Below are 21,485 nucleotides of genomic sequence, written 5' to 3'. Positions count from 1 at the left end.
TTTGAGTGAGAGAAAAGAGATTTTTGGCTCTTATTTTCACCACTGCAACATTGATGTTACAACATATATGCCACGTCATTGTGTCTTGACTGTGTCATTTTTCCTGTATCAGTGTAGTATTACTCGTGTGTGTATGTTTGTGTGTGTTTTGTTAATAGATATCTATGTTGGGTAAATGGGTCTTACTGAAGGCTACAATAATCAATGAATGCTTTGAAAGAAAAGCCATCTCCTTTTGATACAGCCAATAATTATGAGACAACGCCAATGAAGTCATGGTTGGAAAGGTATGCTTCTGCTCATAATCCATACTTCATGTTATTCTCATGTTATTAACGTTGAACTATTTTGAATTCTTCCCATTACTTTTATGTTCTTTCAATAACTACAATTTTAACATTCCAAAGCTCTTATAGGCGAGCTAAACATGTTTGCAATACTTTAGCTATTTAATGTTTGTTATTAGATTCATCAATTCATCACTTTGGGCTAAATGTGGCTGTCACTTAGGGTGTGTTTGTTTAGTGGCAAATGGGGGTGGCAAATAAAATTTTCCCACTAGATGCACCATTTGCCAGTGTTTGGCTGCATTTAAGGGTAGTGGCAAACACTATTTGTTATTTGCCGGCAAATGAAATTTTCCCACTAGAAGTGGGAAAATAGAATCCAGCTCCCCCCCTAAACTCTTTTGCCACCCCTTATTTTCCCACTAGGGCTTTAAAAATTTGCCACCATCTCTTCTCTCTCTCTTTCACAGCCGCACTTCGCTCTCCATCTCTCAAGCTCGAACTCAAAAGGTAATTTGTCGCTCTCCTCTCATCTCTCTCTCTTCTCTCTTCATCTCACTTCTCTCTTCATCTCACTGCTCTCCTCTCTCACTTCTCTCTTCATCTCTCTATCTCTCCTTCATTAAAATTTTCTGTCCTCTCACGTTTTTTTTTTATTGGTAACTTTCAGAAATTGAAGAAGATTGAAGAAATTGCGTCAGGTACAAATTTGATGCTTTAGAATTTGATTTCTACAAATTTGATTGCTAGGAATCTGGTAGTTTTATGATTGCTACAAATTTAATTTGATTTCTAAATGTGTGGAGTTCAGTGTACTATGTTTTTAGTTTTATGAAAAGTGGAGTTCAGTGTACTATGTTTTTAGTTTTATGAAAAGTGGAGTTCAGTGTACTATGTTACACCGAAAGGTTTCTTGAACAGAAACTTGAAAGTTTCTTGATCCATTCATACACAAAGCAAGCCTGTGTGTGTCAGACTTAGTAATCTACAAAACTATTACAGAAGGCGAATTATCATTAGGTTCCCGAGAGATATATCAGCTAGCTTTTGGGGCTAATAGGGTGTCTTTAAAAGATAAATCAATGATCTAAAGTCTAAACATGCTTGATCATTGGAGTAGTTGGTTTTAGGTTTTGCTAATAATTTGTTATGGAGATACCCTTGAGAGTAGTTTGGATAAAAACAATATGGCTTTTAGGTGTCTTTGGTAATTTGTTAAAAACAATCGCATATGTGAGTTACAAGAGATAAGAAAATTCGAAAGTGTACCAACTACCAAGGCTCGTGTGTGGGGGAAGAGATAAAAAAAAGTGCACCAACGCTTTCAGGGGTATGGTCATTATGAATGCCCATTCCACATACTTCTAGACATGGTGCACTAACCGACTAACTCAGAACTATTCATTCCAACGCCTAACCCTTCATTTTGAGAGTGTGTGTCGACTATTTAATCAATACATCCGGTTTTCAATTTGCCTCCCTTACCTGACTTATGATAACTACCAGAGTGTACTTATTACAATAGTTAGTTTTAACTCTTTACAAATATGACTAACCCGCAACATATATTCTAAGAAAATATTCTACTCTGTCAGAGTATATATTATACACATTCAAGATGTAATCAGTAATTCAGTATAACGTGCTCTGAAACTTAACTGTTATTTATGGCTCTGTTATCATTGTTGTTAGTAATGGCTCATTTGAGTCATTTCCCAAACTAGCTATAACTAGAATCATTAAGCTTGAAAGTATATTGTCATTGGTCCAAATTATATTCTCAATCATCTCAACATCAACAGTGAAAATAAATTCTGAATTAGAAACACTATCACATCAGCAGTGAAGTATGTAAACTTTGAACACAACATCTTCCTTCTCAATCATCTCAAACACACTTTTATAGTTGATCATTGCATTTAATAAAACTAAATATAAAAAACCTAGTTGATCATTGCGTTATATTTTAGTTTATTTATTTCCTAACGGATATTTTAGTTTGACTTTACTGATTGGATGATGATTGAGTATGCTTTAGTTGATCATCATATGGTATGTTTACTTTTTTTTATTGTTATTATAATTTTGAGTACCGTTCAGTTATTGTTAGTAGATAAGAATGCTTATGATTCAAAGTTTCTGATGTCGCGTGGAGGGTTTAACTTATAGGGCCTATGTTTATAAATCTTGCAATTAATTATGTTGCTTTAGATATGTTGGTTTTATTGATTTAAATTATGAACTTCGATAGTTGAAATTATGAACTTGGGTATTTGTATTTACCCATTGATGGCCTATCAACACCATAATCCGCCAAACACTTTTCAGCCGCTTCAACAAACTTCTTTAGCGACCCCGAGTTTATACCTTCATATCTGATGAGGGTCCATTACCTTTTCAAGCATGCCTTTCCTATGCCACTGTAATGCATGAAAATTAGATTTTTAGTTCAATTATGCATGAAAATTACCAAATATTAAGAACACAAATGCTTCGAATACTAGATTTGTTTTAGAGGGTTTTATGTGTCATTCACCGCATAAATGCCTCGAATATTATTTGTTTTAAACTAGGTATGGCAAGTGGTGGTGTTAATTCAATGCGTGGTAATTCCCGAGTTACATGGAATGCCAATATGGAAGCGATCTTGATTGAGGTGTTGTTGGAGGAGGCTTCTAGTGGGAGAAGGAACAGTTATATTGCCATTAATGGGTGGACGACAGCAATGCAAGTTTGAATCGAATTGCTAATGAAATAAATCGACGACTAAATATGACTCTTGTATCTGCCAATGTCCGATCAAAGTTAAAAATAATGAAGAAAGATGGGACACTTGACCAAGCAGGGTTGTGAGGCTTTGGTCTATTTTGGGGTGGTCATGTTTTGAAAATAAAACTTATTTGTGCTAATTTATTTTAGATATTACTATCTTGGGTGCAGTTGATGGTACTGTGTTATGAACTTATGAACTTATGAACTTATGAACTCTGTCTCTTGTGTTTTGGGACTGTGTTCATTATGAACTCGTTACTTCTATCTCTTTTGAAATTATTTTGAATTTGTTTGTGTGTGCTAGTGGAGGTGCTGAGTGTGCTGAAATTAATATGTCTTTAATTGTTAATAATCATGCCAAATATTTTTATAGATCATCTTGTGAAATCTATATAACTTTAAGAACATTGATATATGATTTTGTATATGTGGATATTGGACACACAATTAATAATTTGTATACCTTATTAATTTTTTATTTTTTGAGGTATTGTAGAATGATGACCGAACGTGAGCGTAGGTTAGTGGCATTTCTAATTATAATTATGGGTGCCCATATGATGATGACATGGTGGTATAGGAGAAGGTATATGGGGCGGTATAGGCCTAGGCGTAGGGCTCCACCAACTCTTACAAGAGCTCCTCGTACGAATTATGATCAAGTGCGGAGAATTGTTTTGCGTAGGATGTATACAACCACTGACCGATTCTGCCATGAGCAGTTGAGGATGAGACGGTCAGTGTTTTGTCGATTGTGCAATCGTTTGCGTGGTCATGGCCTAGCCAATAGCAGACATGTTACGGTGGAAGAGCAAGTGGCCCTATTTCTTAACACAGTTGGGCATGATATGCGCAATCGGAATGAAACATTTCAATTCTTCCGTTCGGGAGAAACAGTACACCGCTATTTCCATGTTGTGTTGGCTGCAATCCTTCGTCTATTCAGAGAGTTAGTAACAAATGCTACCGCTGAGAACTCTCCTCGCGAGTGTTCCAACACGCATCATTGGCATTGCTATTTTAAGGTGAGTCAACTTTTGGAAAATTTGTTAGGATCATTTTGATTACAAGGTTTCGTAGTTTAGTCAATATTAATCAAGTTTTTTTATGTTAGGATGCGGTGGGTGCGGTTGATGGTACACACTTTCAAATTAATTTGCCATTGGCGCAACAGGCTAGGTATCGTAATAGGAAAGGTCAAGTCACCCAAAATGTGTTGGTAGCTTGCACATTTGACATGAGATTCACATACGTGCTTGCAGGGTGGGAGGGATCCTGCCACGATGGAAGGTTATTAAAGGAGTGCAAATGTCTCGTCGGGGCATAAACTTACTATTCCAAATGGTAAGTACTATCTTGCGGATGCTGGGTTCGCTTTAGTGCCAGGGTTTCTCACGCCTTACCGTGGTGTGCGGTATCATCTTAGAGAGATAGGTGAAGTTCAACCTGAAAATCATAAAGAACAATATAACTTTCGTCATTCGTCCTTGCGAACTGTTGTTGAAAGGACAATCGGTATCTTGAAGAAGCGATTTGCTTATCTAAGGCATCCAGCTTTCCACGACCCCACGACACACACAAAGGTAATCCTTTCATGTTGTGCATTGCACAATTTTTTGCGAGAAGAAGATCCTAGCAGTACTTTGAGTGATGAGGAGCTCAGTGATGAGGAGGAAGAGGATGACAACACTCTTAATGATCCAAATATGAATATTGATATGCAACCAACCACTGGGTGGACTAATTTTAGGGATGAGTTGTCAATTGCAATGTGGGAAGATAACGATGTGGAGTAATCGTAGTTAAGATTGTGTAATAAACATTATGATTTTAGTAGGGTGTTTTTGTAATAGACATTATGACTTTATTATGGTGTTCTTGTTTTGTTGGATAATGGTTTAACTACTTATAATATTTTATTGTCTCGGCCTTCTTCTACGGCTTTGTACTTTGATTGATATGTAATATTGTTTATTGGTTATGTTTATTTGCTATTTGATATGTTTGTTTGCTATGTTCATCGTTGGTTCATTGCTTCAAACTAGGTATGGTAGGTGGTGTGAGTACTTCTTTGAATGGTGTTGACAATAGAAAACGGAAGAGATCATCCCAAATTAGATGGTTTCCCAACATGGAAACCATTTTGGTAGAGGTATTGTTAGAGGAGTTAGCTAATGGGGGCAGGAGGGCTGATAATGGGTGGAGGAAAGAAAGCTTGAAGCGTACTGCTGATGAAATCAATTCACGACTTGGCATGAATCTTGTATCTGACAATGTAAGATCAAGGTTGAAAACAATGAAGGCTGCTTGGTTAGTTGCCAAACATGCAGTCGATGCTAGTGGGTTTGGTTTAGCTTTCAACAAAGAGACCAAGAGAATTGATGCGGATGATAATGCATGGGAGAGTTACATAAAGGTAAAAAAATATTCTATATATATTTTCTTTGTAAATTTTTGGGGTGTCATATTGATTGATATATTGTGGGATATAGGCTCATCCTGGGGCAAGTAGTCTTAAGCAGAAGATGTTTCCTTTCTATGATGAATGTTGTATTCTTTTTGGGAATGACCATGCAACTGGAGAAGGGGGTAATACTGGGTTCGATGATATGGAAACAGATTCGGGAGGTTAGCTGATTTTGAAGTAAATAGAGTTGATTTTTGTGCATCTAACTTGTTATGAAATTAACTTTATGTTTCTATAACTTGTTTAGATAATATTGAGGAAACCCAAGGAGGTGGGGGTGATGCACCCGAAGTTGCTGAGAGCGAAGCTGATGGTGCTGCTACTTCTCAAACTGAGAGTGCTCAGAATACCACTACACCTACTGCCAAGAAATATAGGAAGTCTCGGTTCTTTGAGGATATACCCGAACCCCCTTCGTTTAAGGTGTTCACTGATGCGGTAGTTGAATTAGCCAAGGCCTTGAAACCACCAGAACCTGTACCAATAGTAGTTGCCCCAAAGCCAATAGAATTGTTGAAGGATGCTTTGCATTCTCTTCCGGATATGAATCCGGAACTTTACCTAAGGTCACTTGACTTGCTGGCAGTTGATTTGCCACTAATGGAGGTATTCTTGGGCCTTGAAGAGGATATCAAGGCTGCTTGGTTGTTTAGGAAGCTACACCAAGCAGGTCTTTGAGCAGAAGATGTTTCTAAGGTTTTATGTTGGCAAGTTGCAACTTTAATAAGTTTTTATTTATGTCCTACATGCATCTATTTGATTTGTAAGGCCAAGTGTGAGTTTAGCTGGATATTTTGTATTGAGGTACAAGTGTTGGATTATTGGATTTAATTCTCCTTACTGTTAGTGGTATGATTATATATGACATCTATTTTGGCACTTTCTCTTATTTTGCGGCTTTACATTTCTGGATTTTGTTTCTAGTTCTTGTTTTCGACAACTACTTTATTTCACTTGAATTTAGCGTGTCAGTTTAGTAGTTGTCAATTGATGCTGGTCTGGTGCTGGCGGTGGTGGCTGAGTGTTGAGTGTTAAGTGTTGAGTGTTGAGTGTTGAGTGTGATGTGTGCAGAGTGCTGAGTGCATAGTGTTGAGTGCAGAGTGTGCTGTGGTGGCAGTGGTGGTGGCTGTGTGCAGAGTGTGCTGTGTGTTGAGTGCAGAGTGTGTTGTGTGCTGTGGGGGTGGCTGTGTGCAGAGTGTGCTGTGTGTTGAGTGCAGAGTGTGTTGTGTGCTGTGGGGGCTGTGGTGGTGGCTGTGTGCAGAGTGTGCTGTGTGTTGAGTGCAGAGTGTGTTGTGTGCTGTGGGGGCTGTGGTGGTGGCTGTGTGCAGAGTGTGCTGTGTGTTGAGTGCAGAGTGTGTTGTGTGCTGTGGGGGCTGTGGTGGTGGCTGTGTGCAGAGTGTGCTGTGTGTTGAGTGCAGAGTGTGTTGTGTGCTGTGGGGGCTGTGGTGGTGGCTGTGTGCAGAGTGCTGATTGTTGAGACTGCAGAGTGCTGTGTGCAGAGTGTGTTTCCTTGACATTGTAGTTTGTTTAGATGTTTGACTTCTTTTGGTTGGTAAATTTTTTAGCCCCCAAGTGCCTGCGGCTATATCGACAAAGAGTGCTTCAGCACTTGGTATAATTGAAGGTAACTTTGATGCTAATGGTTAGTTTTTAAGGGAGTAAATCTTGATAGGATTCCAGTTGAAACATTAATACTAGCAATGAACACATAGAAGGGTTCATTTCGTATGAACTCCGATGTCAATTCAAGGTAATATTGATGTCATTGATTCTTGTCAAGTGGTCTCACTTGGATTTCTTCATGTATTTTGTTGAAAGCTTCCTTTGCTTGCTTGGTTCTATAACTGGTATTTAAGAATCATGGGGATGCAAGGGACAATAGTTCTCCATACTTCTTTAACCATGATGAACGTTTTGAGTCCATTTCCTATAATTACCCTCATAATGAGTTTGAGCCTGTTTGCTAGTACTCCATAATTCTTATCAATCTAAGTACCCTCTTAATGAGCTTGAGTTTGTTTTTTTTAATGTTGTAACTATTGTTATTGTCGATTTTGAGTTTAATGTCCCTGCACGCACTCTCGCCACTGTGCCTGATGCCATATTGGAAGCTGATCAAATTTAGTATTGATGATGGGGGTGGCAGATTAAATAGCAATTCATAAGAAGTTTTCTATGAGGCTCGATTATTGGAAGCAAAAGGAAAGACTGACTTGGTGGGTTGGGAAAGGTGTACTCGTCTCCAAAATAAGATGCTAGGCTGCTTAGGATTAGAAGACTTGTAGACATGAATAAAGCGCTACTTGGTGAATCACGTTGCTGGTATGGCAAGGAATCATGCAGCTTCTTGTGCATAGCACAAAATTGAAAACATCAAATTTAACCAATGTTCAGAATCAGATTTAAACCCGTCTTAAGGTTCCATCGATGTGTTGCCTCCTACCTTTTACAACCCATGCTAATAACGTTATGAATTAGCATTCATTTCCTTATTTAGATGTCACAAAGAAGGGCCTCATGAGTAGCAAGTTGTAAAATGTTAGCTCATCGGGAAATGTAGGAACAATTTAGATATGTAGTAAAAGTGTGATCTATTACTTAAAAAGATTTCCAAGTCGAGTTAATTGATTACGCTAATAAAAAATGGATATGTATGTGTTTTTTTTTTTTTTTTTTTTTTTTGCTAAGTGAGCTGCTGTGTGCGTGTGTGTGTGTGTGTTGCAGTGTGTGTGTGGTGTGTGTTGCAGTGTGTGTGGTGTTCAATGGACAAAAGTTGAAGGAAAACATTGGCTGATAGATAGAGCACAAATAAAAGTCATTAATGCAACTTAGAAATAAATAAACTTGAACTTAAGTGTGTAGATATATAATTGTTGCTGCCTATGCATGTGGCCTGCATTATTATATATATATAATTGTTTTCTATGGCCATTTTGTATGTTGTAAAATTAATTGTATGTTTTATGGCCATTTTGTATGTCGTAAAAATAATTGTATGTTCTATGGCCATTTTCTAATATGATGACAGGAATGGGAAAACCTGTGTGTTACGTAGTACTCGAGGGAAAGAATCGCGGAGTGTACACAAATTGGGATGACTGTAAAGCCCAGGTGAATGGTCATAGTAACGCAGATTACTATGGATGTAAGTCCATAGAAGAAGCTGAACATAGATTGGTCACTCACCTTCAGCGTAAGAGGTCTTCGGAATCCATTATTCGTAGGTGCACACGACCTCCCCAAGTGCTAGCTTCTCACGTTCCACATGCACCTCACATAGAAGTTCCATATGCACCCATCGAAGAGACCAATTTGACAAATTCACTACCTCCCCAAGTGCTAGCTTCTCACGTTCCGCATGCACCTCACATAGAAGTTCCATATGCACCTCACATAGAAAATATGAGAGGTCATGTAGCTGAGCAACGCGACGATTGGGTCTACATCCGCTACTTGGTCATGGTGTTTTTAGTTATTTTAATTGCTGTAATGATCAAATTACTATTCGTCTTGTAGTTGTACTAATCTGATATGTCTGTGGAATCTTCTAATTAAATTTATGTTTATGTGGTTGTAACGACATTTGGACCAACTTTGTTTTATTAATTATCCAAATGCACTTTCTTAACTTGTCATTGTTTTAAGTATATTAACTAAATTTGTATCCTTATTAATTAGATATGGCAATGCGATGGACAACTGAGATGGACAATGTTCTTATCGGTATATTCCATAACGAGCTACTTCTAGGTCATAAGAATGAGAACGGATTTCTTCCAATATCAAAAGAGCGTGCAAGAGAAACACTCCAAAACACATTTACATTTGGTATCGACTTGACTATTAGTCATGTAACTCAGCGAGTGAAGACCTTACGATGGATAGCACGCGATATTGCTAGTGTAACAATGCAACAGGGGTTTGAATGGAGTTATGAAGAACAGAAGATCATAGCTAGCAACGAGGTTTGGGATCAAGCCATAGCACGTGATCCGAGTATGAGAAAGTATAGAAATAAAATTTATCCAAGGCACAATGACATTTTATATGTGTTTGGATAACAATGGTTGTTAAAGGGTATTGCACTTTGACTTTATTTTATGGTTGTTTCAAAGACACTATTACTATTAATGTTGAGTTGTATTGTTTTTAATTATCTTTATTTTGTATTTTATTTTTAGTTTTTTTTTAGACTATTGAGTTTGAAAACAAAAAAATATATATTTCCAAAAAGTTGAAAAATTATTTGCCATAAGAAAAAAACCATGTAAACAAACACTGGCAAAACTGGCAAATCCCATATTTTCCCACTAGAAATTTTTTAGCAAACTGAAATTTTCCCACTACAAATTAGCCTGGCAAAACTCTAGTGGGAAAATGCTGGCAAATCTAATATTTTCCCACTACAGATTTGCCACTAAACAAACACACCCTTATTTCTTATGTGTGTATATACTTTAATTTTTATTTATTTTTTATTTTTAACAAAACAAAATATACTCCTCCACGTTACAAAGCTGTAATGTATATACTTTAATGGTTTGTTTGTTTCCTTCCTGGTGAATTTTCTTTTCCCATTGACATCATATCCCTTAAGCCTACATAGTGATCGACCAACCCAAGTATACCCTCTACGAACAATCCCACCTTTACCATGGTTTACAGAGCCTTTGTTGCCGAGTACTGCTTTTCCATATTCACTTACGTTGACATTACCTCTGATCCTTCGCATGTTTATATGCATTTTTTTAGCAAATAAATTACCTATTTCCCACAACAAATATGTAGACCCACTTAAATGCTGGTCAACATATCTATAAATAGGGCATTTATTTTTTCATATGGGTTTGTCCTATTAGTTTTCTTCCAATTTTGAGCATAATAGATTTTGTTTGCTATTTAGTTGTTAGAAATATTGTAAGTGATAATTAGTAGATATCTAGGCTTTAAATATTTTTCAGGAAGCATCCAAAATCCTTCTTCAAACGTGGGCAAAAGTTTGAGGCCAAAGTGGCGTGTAGTTCTCCTTTGAGGTTTTTGGAAAAGCGCCCAAGTGCCTTAGCTAATCATCACCAAGAGTAGAAATCTCACACCAGGTCTGTCCTACCATGATTCCATGAATATTACATTTTTTATTTTTTTTGTTTTATATTTTTTTTATAACAAAGAATGGGGTTTCCTACAATTTAAATTTGGGGTCTGGATTGGACCCCACTCAGTTGAAAAAAGTGATCCAAAACCATAGTTATAATGAAAATTCATCTAAACACATAGACCAAGCCATGTTATAATTAATTATGGTCAAACATAAATTCCACCATGTACTTTCTATTCTACTTTAATTTCCAAAACAAGAATTGACACATTGGTCTAGGATGTAGTTTTCTCCTTTAGGTAGACCTAAGGAAAAAACTCCAATGTTTTGACTTACTTTTTCTTCATTTTCATTTTTTTTAAAGTTAAAGTTACATTTTCCCTACATTTTCTTCTCCTACAACATTGGTACTTAGGGATGTCTGCATAAAACGACAAAAAACAGTTAACCAATAGTTGAGAACTATGTTACATGGATACGCCATATTTGAAATATTATCCGTACGTCGGAATCGTATTCATGTCGTACTCGACCATGCACATATTGTACATGATACACTTTATTTTTGGTATTTTGCCATGTCGGACACTTCATATCTGTGTCGGATGTGGACACACGTATCCGTATCAATGTAACTTAGGTTCAGAGTGTTACATCTTTAGTTTTTGGCTAAGATGTTCTTCAATTCATCATTTTTCTACATATTTAATTAGATGGAATTTTTATCATGCTTTGTCGTGTCGTCAAGTGAAATGGTACCGTATGCTAGCTAGAGAAGTTGGCAAACATGTTTGGGGAAGATCGAAGCACGTACCGGTATGTACACCTCTCTCTTTTTTGTGTTTATATTTATTAGTGCTCATTTTGGCACCAGCATTGTTAAGTTGTTAAGAGGTAATGCAAGTAACATCAGCCATCTCCCATACATAGTCACTAGATATATCATTTATTTTATATATATATATATATATATATATATATATATATATATATATATATATATATATATATATATATATATATATATATATATATATATATATAATATTTGAACATACAAATGTTTTGCTATAAACCTTATTTCTTTATGGTTAATTAATGACGAATAAAAAGATGGGTTAAATTATTGCATGTGGGGTTAATCTTGATCAGGGTGCTAACGACTATAAGGTGATAGTAAGAATGATATTAGATCTTATGCAGGAGGATCTGAGTCAGATGATGCTGAGTTGCCAGATTGCACATTGATAGTACTAAAGTATCATGAGTTGGCGGATCAACGCAAAGATGGCAAGTAATCGTGATATTTTCCTAATTGGGGTAAGTTGGGATGTGTTTTGGTATTTTGGCCATAACTTTGGCTATGGTTGTCCGAATCATGCATGTGACCCCAATTCGAAAAGCTCTCGGCGGCACGCACACTGTCACATTTGAGCAAAACTCTGTGGTATACGTTTTCCAGGTCAAAATCCACTATTTTCCCTTCCAAATTCATCATTTTAGATTTTCTTTACTTTTTACTGTTTTGGAAGTAAATCTGAGTCCTATTTGGGGTAGAATTTTGGTAGATTATACTTCTGTTATTATCTAGTTAATTTAGTAGGATTAATATTCAAATTTATAATGTTTTACAGCTATAAAGTCCGGCTTGTGGGCTAATATTGGATTATTCTTGATTTTATTAAACTTTACAGACATTAGAGACGTTTTTCTCTGTGTTTAGTGCAAATCTCTTGTGCTCTTCTCTGTTTATTATTATCTGTTATTACTAGTCTATAGGATAATCGCTATTATGTTTAGCTTCAGGATCCCATGGGTTATCCCCAATTAGAGGCTCAAGTATATATATACAATTAGTTTAGGAAATTGGAGGAGCTAGCCTTGGAAAGTTTCCTTACCCATGTCCTAGGATATCAACTCGGGTCTTTGCCGAAGGAACTCTTCATTGGATTGCAACTGAATACGATGAGCCAAACATGTTATTGTTTTTTATGTGGGAAAAGAGGAGTTCCAAATCATCCAACTCCCTCCTGATTACAACCCATATAGCTAGTTAGAGTTGTGAGGAATGTGAGCTGCATTTAGGGGGATTGCAAGGATATTTGTGTTTGTTTTCTCATTTGTCTGATAATCACTGCGAAGTTTGGGTGACGAAGCGATATGTGGTAAAGGACCTTTAGACGAAAGAAAATGTCATTTCATGGAAAGTGTCAGTTAAGTGAAGTGTGAAGTTCAAGCTTTAGTAGTGGTGACCGAAAGTATACTTCAAAATAGTTTAGATAGAAGTTGAGGTTCATCCTAAATTGTTTAGAGTTTGAGTGAGGGAGATAGAAGAAGAAAGTTAGACTCTTGAATATTAGAATAGTTCTAAGCTAATTAACTTGAAAGCTTTGATTGTTGATTAAAATGACTTGAAAACATGAAAGGAAGATTGATTAAAATATTGAAATGAAATAAGCAAACAAGATGAAGATTGAAACAATGAACAACAATAAGTTGATTGAAATAAATAAAATGAAATGACAAGAAATTAAATAAAGGAAATGAAATAACAAGAAATTAAAAATAGAAATTGAAAAGCAAGACAAGAAAATAAACAAACCAAATGGTTTGGATCCTAAGACAATGGATGAGTTCTCTCTCCTTTGCTTTTTGATTATATACCCCTACTTTTGTCATTTATAGATTTGCCCTCATCCATTCTAAACTAGACACCTCACCCCTTTCACTTTTGCTTTTGCTTTTTGGTGCCTTCTTGACCAAGGTAGGTTTAGAGATAAGTCTTTATAATTTGAAATGAGGGCCTCCATCTTTAGTCTTCTAAATTGAGTATTTTGCCTGTTGACTTTGACTGTTGATTTGACTTTTTCAGCACTTTTCTATAGCAGCTACTGGTCTTCATAATATACTTGATTAATGCTCTTTTGGTGCTAAGACACAGCTTTTATGATAAGTGGTCTGAAATACTCCTTAACCTAAAAAAGGCAGTAAAAGTTATGAGTTATCTTTTCGTTAAGCGTAAGAGAGACTATAATGTAGCAATATACGGGTAATAAAAAGTACATTTGGGAGGTGATCACCACCCCCAAATAGCATCTTGCTTGTCCTCAAGCAAGAATGAGAGAAAAACTAAGATCACAAATGAGTGATTTATTATACGTTATACTAATCTCGTTTCACAGAGTGTGATTGCATTGACCATATGCAACAAGGCCTTAAACCACTAGAAATTCCCTAATGGACGAACTTTAAGCCTCGTGAGAGTTTTCCAGTGAAGGTACTCACAAACTTCTTCTATTTAGTACAAAGGGTCTTATTTCCTTATTTATTCTCAGAAGTTCATACATCTCATTAGCGGTAAATAAGGGCAAGCTCCTTTGAACTCAGAATAACATATGTACAGTAATTTATGCATCTAAAGATAATTGTACAAAACATGAGTAATGAAATGCAAAAGCAGAGTTGTTTCTGAGGCTTTTGGAAAGCTTCTTTAAGGTGGGTTCTCACAGGGGTGTATTGCAATCACAACTCTCTGATAGATTCACTCAAGGTTCGTTCTCTCAAGTGCAGCGGGCACTTAAATTCCTTGCATACTCAAATGACGTCCAAAGGAACTGGGGTATTGATCACGCTTGCCACTTACTATCACACCATCATATTCCTAATCGAGCTAGAGGTTTTTTATTAGGAGTTACGGGGCTAGGGTGATAGTTTAGAAAGAAAAAGGAAGGAAAAAACAAAATCTGATAAGATGAGAAACTGGGTCTTCATGATACTTGTAACCAGAGAAGAACCTTGTTTTGTTCTTTTACTTTTGAATTGTGATACATTCTTTTAACCTTTTTGGCTTTGTGACTCTATATGATTTTGAATTTTGGGAGTTCTAACTTTGCTTTTGATTTTTTTTGTTTTTGATATCGTCTCCTTCTGATTTTGAACTTTTGGGAGATTCGATTTTTTACTCTTTTGGATTTTTAGAATTTTGGTTTTGGATGGGTCTTTCTTTTCTTTTCTTTCTAAAGCAAATAACTCTTCTAGTTTTGTACAAGGTCTTCTCTTCTCTTTTTCTGATAACCATCCAGTTCTCAACTTATTAGCTGGGTAAGCTTTTTATTGTGTGTTGTAACGGGTTAGGAATTATTGGTGAAGAATAAAAATGGCTTTTAGAAAGGGTGAAGGCTCAAGCGGGGTAACTAGAGGAAGACTATCTTTTTTTGGTTTTTAACATTTATTTGGGTATATCAATCCAAAAAGGGCCTAAATTCCCTCATAGGATGTGGCGTTGTGATCAAGCAAGTGGACGTGTGGTCTTTCTATCCGGACATCTTTTGTGTCATCACTCAATAATCATTCAAATGAGGCTTTTGGCTAGATTCTCACAAGATATGAAACTTAATTGTTCTAACCTTGGCTTCGGAAACTCACTGCTACATACACACAAATGCTGATGCATGCCTTTCATGAAAAGATGTAGAAACTATTGTACGAATATTAGTCTAAGTACGAAGAACAAGTCTTTACTCTATTGCTATAATAAGACTTCTAAACTTTTTATTCATCATAGAAAAAGGAAACAAGACTTTTAAATACTAAATGGAAAAATATTTTTGGTCTTTTTCGAAAAATATTTAGAAAGGAAGAAATATACAATTATATATACTATATAGAAAATGTCTAGTTTTTGCAAAATGTTATTATACCAACTCTATGATAGAACTATGTTTGTCCTCAAAGTATAAAGATATAAAGAAAGAGATTACCATAGAAACATAAGCAAAAACGGCAATACACCTGTATTCTGTTCTTCATGATGAAAATACGCCACCCCCAAATAAGTTTATTATCTTTATTATACTAGTTTGATATAGAACGAGAAATACTAGTTTATTATACTAGGGATATTTATTCTACTATAAAATCTTTTTGGGTTTTTGTATTTTTGAAAACATATATGAAATGCAGAAGATCTAACATGTATGAATGATTATGATTAGACTACGATTTAAGAAGTATGTAAACAATTACCTATATAGACACATATGAAAAGTGTGTGTGTGTGTTTTTTTTTAATAATTGTTTTTCTCAATCTAAAAGTATCTCTAACCATATAGAGATTTTGACAAGAAGATAAAATTATACGTTGATCCGATATCATTTTGGTTACTCCGGGGCGTATAATTTTCATGTTTATATCCTCAGGTTTTGAAAATTATGGAGAGATGTTTTAAGACACTCATACTCAAAAGTCGTGATTCTTAACGCTAATTTTTTGAAAACAAACCATAACTGGTGATCTCAGGCAACTTTCGTGTCGGCTCTTTATTGAACCCAATACAGTCAAACTGTGGCTTTAGTTATGTGAGTTGGGGGATTTACTGAGCAAGACATGGAATGTCCTGACTCGGGCGAATAGCTCGGTGATATAAACAACCCTTAGTAACACATAACTGATCCTCAAACCACCCTTAGAAGAATGGAGATTGCGTACTTCTAAGGGTTTGGTCTATGTAGAATCCATTGCCCGTTTTGAAAAATCACTTGACTATTGATGTATCGAGAATCATTTATTACAAGCGCGGTGAAAACAACAATTTTATTAAAGAAATAAAGAAACATTTGTTTTTGGCTTTTTGGTTTTTATGTTCCTAATTACAATGACAGAAAAATAAATAAACTATAAAACTACTAAGAAAAATCACTATGACGAAAGTGATCCTCCCAATAGAAGGTGCTTAAAATTAAGTGATTCTAATTGCGAACCATCCCATGGTTTGGCCACTCTAGATCTTCCACCTCTTGTTTTGCAAGTAGGCAAATCTAGTGAAGTGGACTAGCTCTATTTCTAAATAATCTAGTCTCTCCTCTCTTACTCTCTAGTTAGCCCTAGTTAAATCCATTCCAACCAGAGAAACAGACGAAGCTCGAAAGAATTAGAAATCACCCATAGAAGGAAAAAGTTTTCGAAATCAAGGGCTCCAGCTGCTAACCATCCCACGGTATTGCATGCCTATGGAATATGAGACATGCTAAACAACCATGAGAGACAATCGTAAGACACCTTCACTTAATCCCCATCGCCCTCTACTTTATTTCACATCTCTTCTTTATGGAGGAAAGACTACTCAGCGTCAAAGGTGAGATTGAAAGAAAAATGCTTATGTAACACAGAAAACGTAAAAACAGAAAGCAGGGAAATGAAAATAAAGACAGGAATTGTAAAGTTATTCTAAAAAGAAGTGTAAAATAAAGAAAAGAAAATTTGTATACTCGCTCTACAGGTTCACACTTACTCCAACGATGAGTAAACAATGTTTTACAAAGAATATGCGAGATATACTGTGGACTAAGGCTCCGGCACTTACAACCACACCCTCCAAGTGGAGAGGTGCGGTTATCTTAAAGATGCACTCTCATGGAATGCATCGAGAAAACACGAAGTGTCTTTTATAGTCAAGATTATATGTGGGGTCGTTTTAAGTCAGATTCTCCAAGACTATATGCATATGATGAATGATATGTTATTAGCTATATACTAATAATCTAAACAGTTGGGGATCTTTATAGAAAAACATGTAAAAGCATACACCCCCAAATAGAATGAAATGATGCATTTGGAGTGTAAAATGCAGAATGATAAGAGAAAGTTTATGCAACCCATCATGGAACTTATGCAATAACCCGTCATGTTTGAATTGCCTAAAAGAGTGTGAGGTTGGTAGTGGATGTTCCTCAGGAAGCTCAGAAGATGCGGAATATGATATATTAGGCTTTCGAACCACTTGAATGATGGGTTCATCATCGCATGCTTTCAAGAACTCCAAGAACTCTTCATCTAGATTGGGTGTATCTACAAAATCAGGGTCAGTGTCGGCATCTTTAAGAAAATCATCAATTTTGTCCATCGTTAAGTCCACAACGACCACGCTAGATTGGGATCCACATTCCACCATAGATTTTGTTTCCTCTTTTTTCTGGCACTTCAATCAAAGCGGGGTTCTCATCAACGGGAATGATAAGCTCGTGAGTATGTATGTTGGGCAAAGTCTCTTTATTTGGAAGGTTTAGAAAATTATGAAGGATCTCAAAGGTACGGTAATTGGCTTAAGTGTGAATTTGAGGTTTCTTTGAAATGGTTTAGTGGTGCAATCCTCATAAATGGGTGGACTTTTGATGAATGGAGGTTGGATTTCAAGAGGTGTTAAATTGGGATGGTGATGGTTAGATGGTAGTTCTTCACATGATCTCGAGGACTCAGAAAATTCTTCATCTAGTTTTGGCGTTTCCACAAGATTGTGGTTCATATCTGCAATAGTAAGGATGTCACAAATTTGTTCCATCGATAAGTCTTTAACGGCCAAACTAAATTGAAATCCACTTTCCACCATAGTATTTACTACCTCTTTTCCAAGCACTTCATTTTCTTTATCCTCTCTGCCTAGATCTTCATAAATTTTCTCAATGTCATTTTCCAAATGTGTCGAGTCAAATAAATGCTCTTGAATTTCTTCTGCTGGAGTTTTCTCATTTGTGGGTGATGATGCGTTAAGGCATATGAGGGAAACTGTGACTTTAGGCAGATAGTCATCGTCATAAGATCTGGAATTCACACGATAGTCAAGTGGATGGTGATGAGATTTTAATTGGTAATTAATATCAGGATGGGCTTTAGCAATGGGCGTTGCTATAGTAATACCTTGTTTATCTTGTTGGATGGGTTCTGGCCTGGGTGGAAGGATATTAGTCTTAGATGTGGACTCTTTTGAATTAGATTAGAGAAAACATAAGGTAGTTGCTATTTGCTGAGTTAGTATTGTTTGCTTGGCCATTTCCTGGTAGAGTTGGTCTGTGATGGATAGTGGAGTGGAATATGACTTTAATATGGATGGTGATGTGAATGGTAATATGGGTTTTGGGTGAAACCACACTTTGACTGACCATATGGATATATGAATGGTGGTTGACTATTTGTGGTGGAACTCCATGAATTGTCGGCATGGCTAGAAAACTCTTGAGTGTATGGGGTACTAGGAAAGTTTGAAAATTGAGGTTCGTAAACGTAAGGATTTCTTGTTGTAGACTCGAATTCGGTATATGATGGGCAATGGGATAACCAGTGATAAAGACTACTGCAAAAAGAACAAGGTTTTTCTGGGTTTTTTCCTCGCCATTTGGAAGTTTGGAGTTATTTCCAAGAACAAGAGGTGCAAGAAGGTTCATCATAACCTTTATCCTTGCATAACCAATGCAAGCTTGGTAGGTTTCATGGAGGATTTGTCCAGCTTTGGCAGCGATTGCAGTGACCATTTTTTTACTCCTAACAAGAGTTGGGGGAAGTTTATGGAGTTGGACCCAAACTGTCGCAGTATCGAATTTGATCTTCTCTACATCAGTGAGATGATCAAAATTCTTTAATAGAAGGAGTTGACCCATAACCGTCCAAGTTTGTTTTTTGACGACTCAGAGAGTGTTGCTTCATCTTGGAATTGTGCGAGAAAGAGAAGATCTTTTTTGTCATAATGACCTAAAAACCGCAACCTCAAACCTTTTGGGATTTCACAGAAATTTCTTATGAGCTCCATAACCTTCTTTGGTTGTGCCTTGCTATTTCCTAGTAGTCTAACAGCCATGGTGTTTCTCCCATGCTCTACTAGCTCTTCCCAAACATCTTTTGGGAACTCAATTTCGGCAACTTTTGCTCCTGGAAGAGAGAGCACTCTCTTAAAATATTCTTCAAGATTGACAAGTTGATCATGGTGTTGTGCCATGGCTTGAGTTGGAGGGATTTTTAGAAAGAAGAAAAGATGGAGAAGACTAGGAAGAAGATGGTAGCAAGAAGAAAATAAAATATAAAAACTTGTAGAAAAGAACTTGGAGGGACGGTGAGTTTTGAGATAAAAGGGACAAGTATGTCTCCTGTTTAGGTGATGTTTAGAAAATAGATGAGTTTTACTCTAATTTTGTAACATTTTAGTTGAGATTCCACAATATGAAATGAGTTGTTGGTTTGATTACATAATCTGACGTGGCAGAGAAGAGACTTTGTCATTTCAATGAGATTTTCTCTTTTATCATTTCAATTAATGTGTTCCTTCCTTTAACCACTAATGAAGAAATTCATGTAAGCGACGGCAGTGATGGATTTGATTATAAAGCTAATAGGGCAGACAAGGAAGACGACAAGCATCCCTTGGTGGTCGGTGGCCGGGGTTCCTTCCCTTGCAAAATTTTCATTTTTTGGGTCATTAATCAAGTCTCCTAGTGGCCAACCTAGCTCTTTTGCTCCATGGAGAAGAAGAGGGATGAAGGAAAGAGTTGGAAAGAAGTGGGAGAGAGAATACCCAAGAGAAAATCATTGAGTAAATTTTTATTTCCTTATTGGTTTTATTTAATTAATTAGGAAAATGAAATTAAAAAGTTTTGTTAGCACACGTGGGGCACTAGGAGCGCTGGCGGATTTTACCAGCAAACCAGCAAATATGTTGGTGCATAGTACAAAATATTAGGATATGAGTATTTATCAATACTCAATTTCTCAATATGTATCGTAGATATATCCTCCTCTTTGAGAATATTTGACATTGTTTCACATGCAAATATCGTAGATATATCCAAAATATCGACAAATATCATGGATATTGTTGATATTTATTGATATATAATGATATGTCATTTATATTTATTTGAAATATAATAGTAAATATTAAATAAATTTGTTACCTATACAAAATATCGTCAAATATCTCCAAATATCACTAAATATCCTCAAATATTACAAATATCGTCAAAATATCATCGATATTTGCGGTCTTATATATTTCTAAACATATCGCAATATTTATGTATCTTTTCTTTGAAATCTCGCGATATTTTGTACTAGGTAGTAGGTACTAGTGAACAAATTCGGACTCATTACATTGGTGTGAGTGTGTGACTAGAAAGACGTAAACAAATTCGGACTCCTTACATTGGTGTGACTGGAAAGATAGACGTCTCCAAATCTTATAAAGTAGTTACGTACAAAGAGAGTTGAATCTTAGTTACGTACTCCATTTCTGAGTGATTTTTTGCTCCCAGCGGGATTTGCTCCAAGAGCTCCAAGGGAAACAAAAACCAACCAAGTGTCTACTGAAAAGGGGTCAACAGTTATCAAATTTCCACTTTAATATATGCTTCCTGATTTATCCCCAACCTTAAAAAAATAAAAGAAAAAAACTTAACCAGTTACAAAATCTAGTTTTTGGTCTTAATTGTTGAAAAAAAAAAAAGGAATAAAAAACTTGAAGTGCTGAACTAGTGACACTTCTTTCAAACTAAAAAAGATAAAAAAAAAAAAATCTTTAGCTAAGGATGGGAAGAACTCCTATATATTTTACAATGACATTTTTTTAATTCTTTTTCTTTTTATTTATTTTTATTTTTAGTGGGGGCAAATCAGGAAGTTTGTTCTAAGGAAGGAATTTGATAACTGTCAATCTCTTTTTAGTGGACATGTGGTTGGTTCCTGTTTCGCTTGGAGCTCTTGGAGCAAATCCTGTTGGGAGCAAAATATCACTCTCCATATCTTAACAGCCCAGTACAAATAGAGGTGAATTATTCTGAAACGGTCACAGATGGATTAGGACTCTTTCTATGTAAACCCAAAAATTGAAACAAAATCTCCAGTTTATTGAACTCCATCATTTTCCCAATGCTTGTCTCTTGTTCTCTTTAGTGATGAGTGGCATTATTAATGAAACAGTCGAAGAAAGTAGCGCTACTTTCTTTAAGACTTGTTTTAATGGGCTCAATGCTTTATCGAACAACATTTTTTGTTCTTATAATCTAAGCCTACTCCTCGTTTCTATTATATTGTCATCATTTTGCT

General features: G+C 36.0%; 2 protein-coding genes across 2 annotated transcripts; both read left to right on the top strand.

Annotated features, from left to right (window-relative positions):
- Positions 1-504: 504 nt before the first annotated feature.
- Positions 505-6,366, top strand: LOC147480396 (uncharacterized). The gene is made up of 5 exons (XM_086580484.1): positions 505-797; positions 958-988; positions 5,105-5,475; positions 5,552-5,687; positions 5,774-6,366. Exons 3-5 carry the CDS (start codon positions 5,107-5,109, stop codon positions 6,202-6,204), a joined length of 936 nt encoding a protein of 311 aa, XP_086436610.1. The 5' UTR covers positions 505-797; positions 958-988; positions 5,105-5,106; the 3' UTR covers positions 6,205-6,366.
- Positions 3,605-4,855, top strand: LOC147480397 (uncharacterized). Its single transcript, XM_086578643.1, has 3 exons — positions 3,605-4,084; positions 4,322-4,349; positions 4,440-4,855. The coding sequence occupies exons 1-3, from the start codon at positions 3,605-3,607 to the stop codon at positions 4,853-4,855; spliced, it is 924 nt and encodes a 307-aa protein (XP_086434769.1).
- Positions 6,367-21,485: the final 15,119 nt, after the last annotated feature.

Source organism: Coptis chinensis, chromosome 8 (assembly GCF_015680905.1).
Source record: "Coptis chinensis isolate HL-2020 chromosome 8, ASM1568090v1, whole genome shotgun sequence".
Classification (NCBI taxonomy): domain Eukaryota; kingdom Viridiplantae; phylum Streptophyta; class Magnoliopsida; order Ranunculales; family Ranunculaceae; genus Coptis; species Coptis chinensis.
Note: the sequence above shows the minus strand (reverse complement) of the source record. Positions and strands in the feature narration are given on the sequence as shown.

Coding starts and splice junctions, on each gene's coding strand:
- LOC147480396 (XM_086580484.1), top strand. CDS start 5,107: ATGGTAGGTGGTGTGAGTACTTCTTTGAATGGTGTTGACAATAGAAAA. Junction 5,476..5,551: donor CATGGGAGAGTTACATAAAG/GTAAAAAAATAT, acceptor TGTGGGATATAG/GCTCATCCTGGGGCAAGTAG. Junction 5,688..5,773: donor TATGGAAACAGATTCGGGAG/GTTAGCTGATTT, acceptor TAACTTGTTTAG/ATAATATTGAGGAAACCCAA.
- LOC147480397 (XM_086578643.1), top strand. CDS start 3,605: ATGGGTGCCCATATGATGATGACATGGTGGTATAGGAGAAGGTATATG. Junction 4,085..4,321: donor ATTGGCATTGCTATTTTAAG/GTGAGTCAACTT, acceptor ACGTGCTTGCAG/GGTGGGAGGGATCCTGCCAC. Junction 4,350..4,439: donor GGATCCTGCCACGATGGAAG/GTTATTAAAGGA, acceptor GGTTCGCTTTAG/TGCCAGGGTTTCTCACGCCT.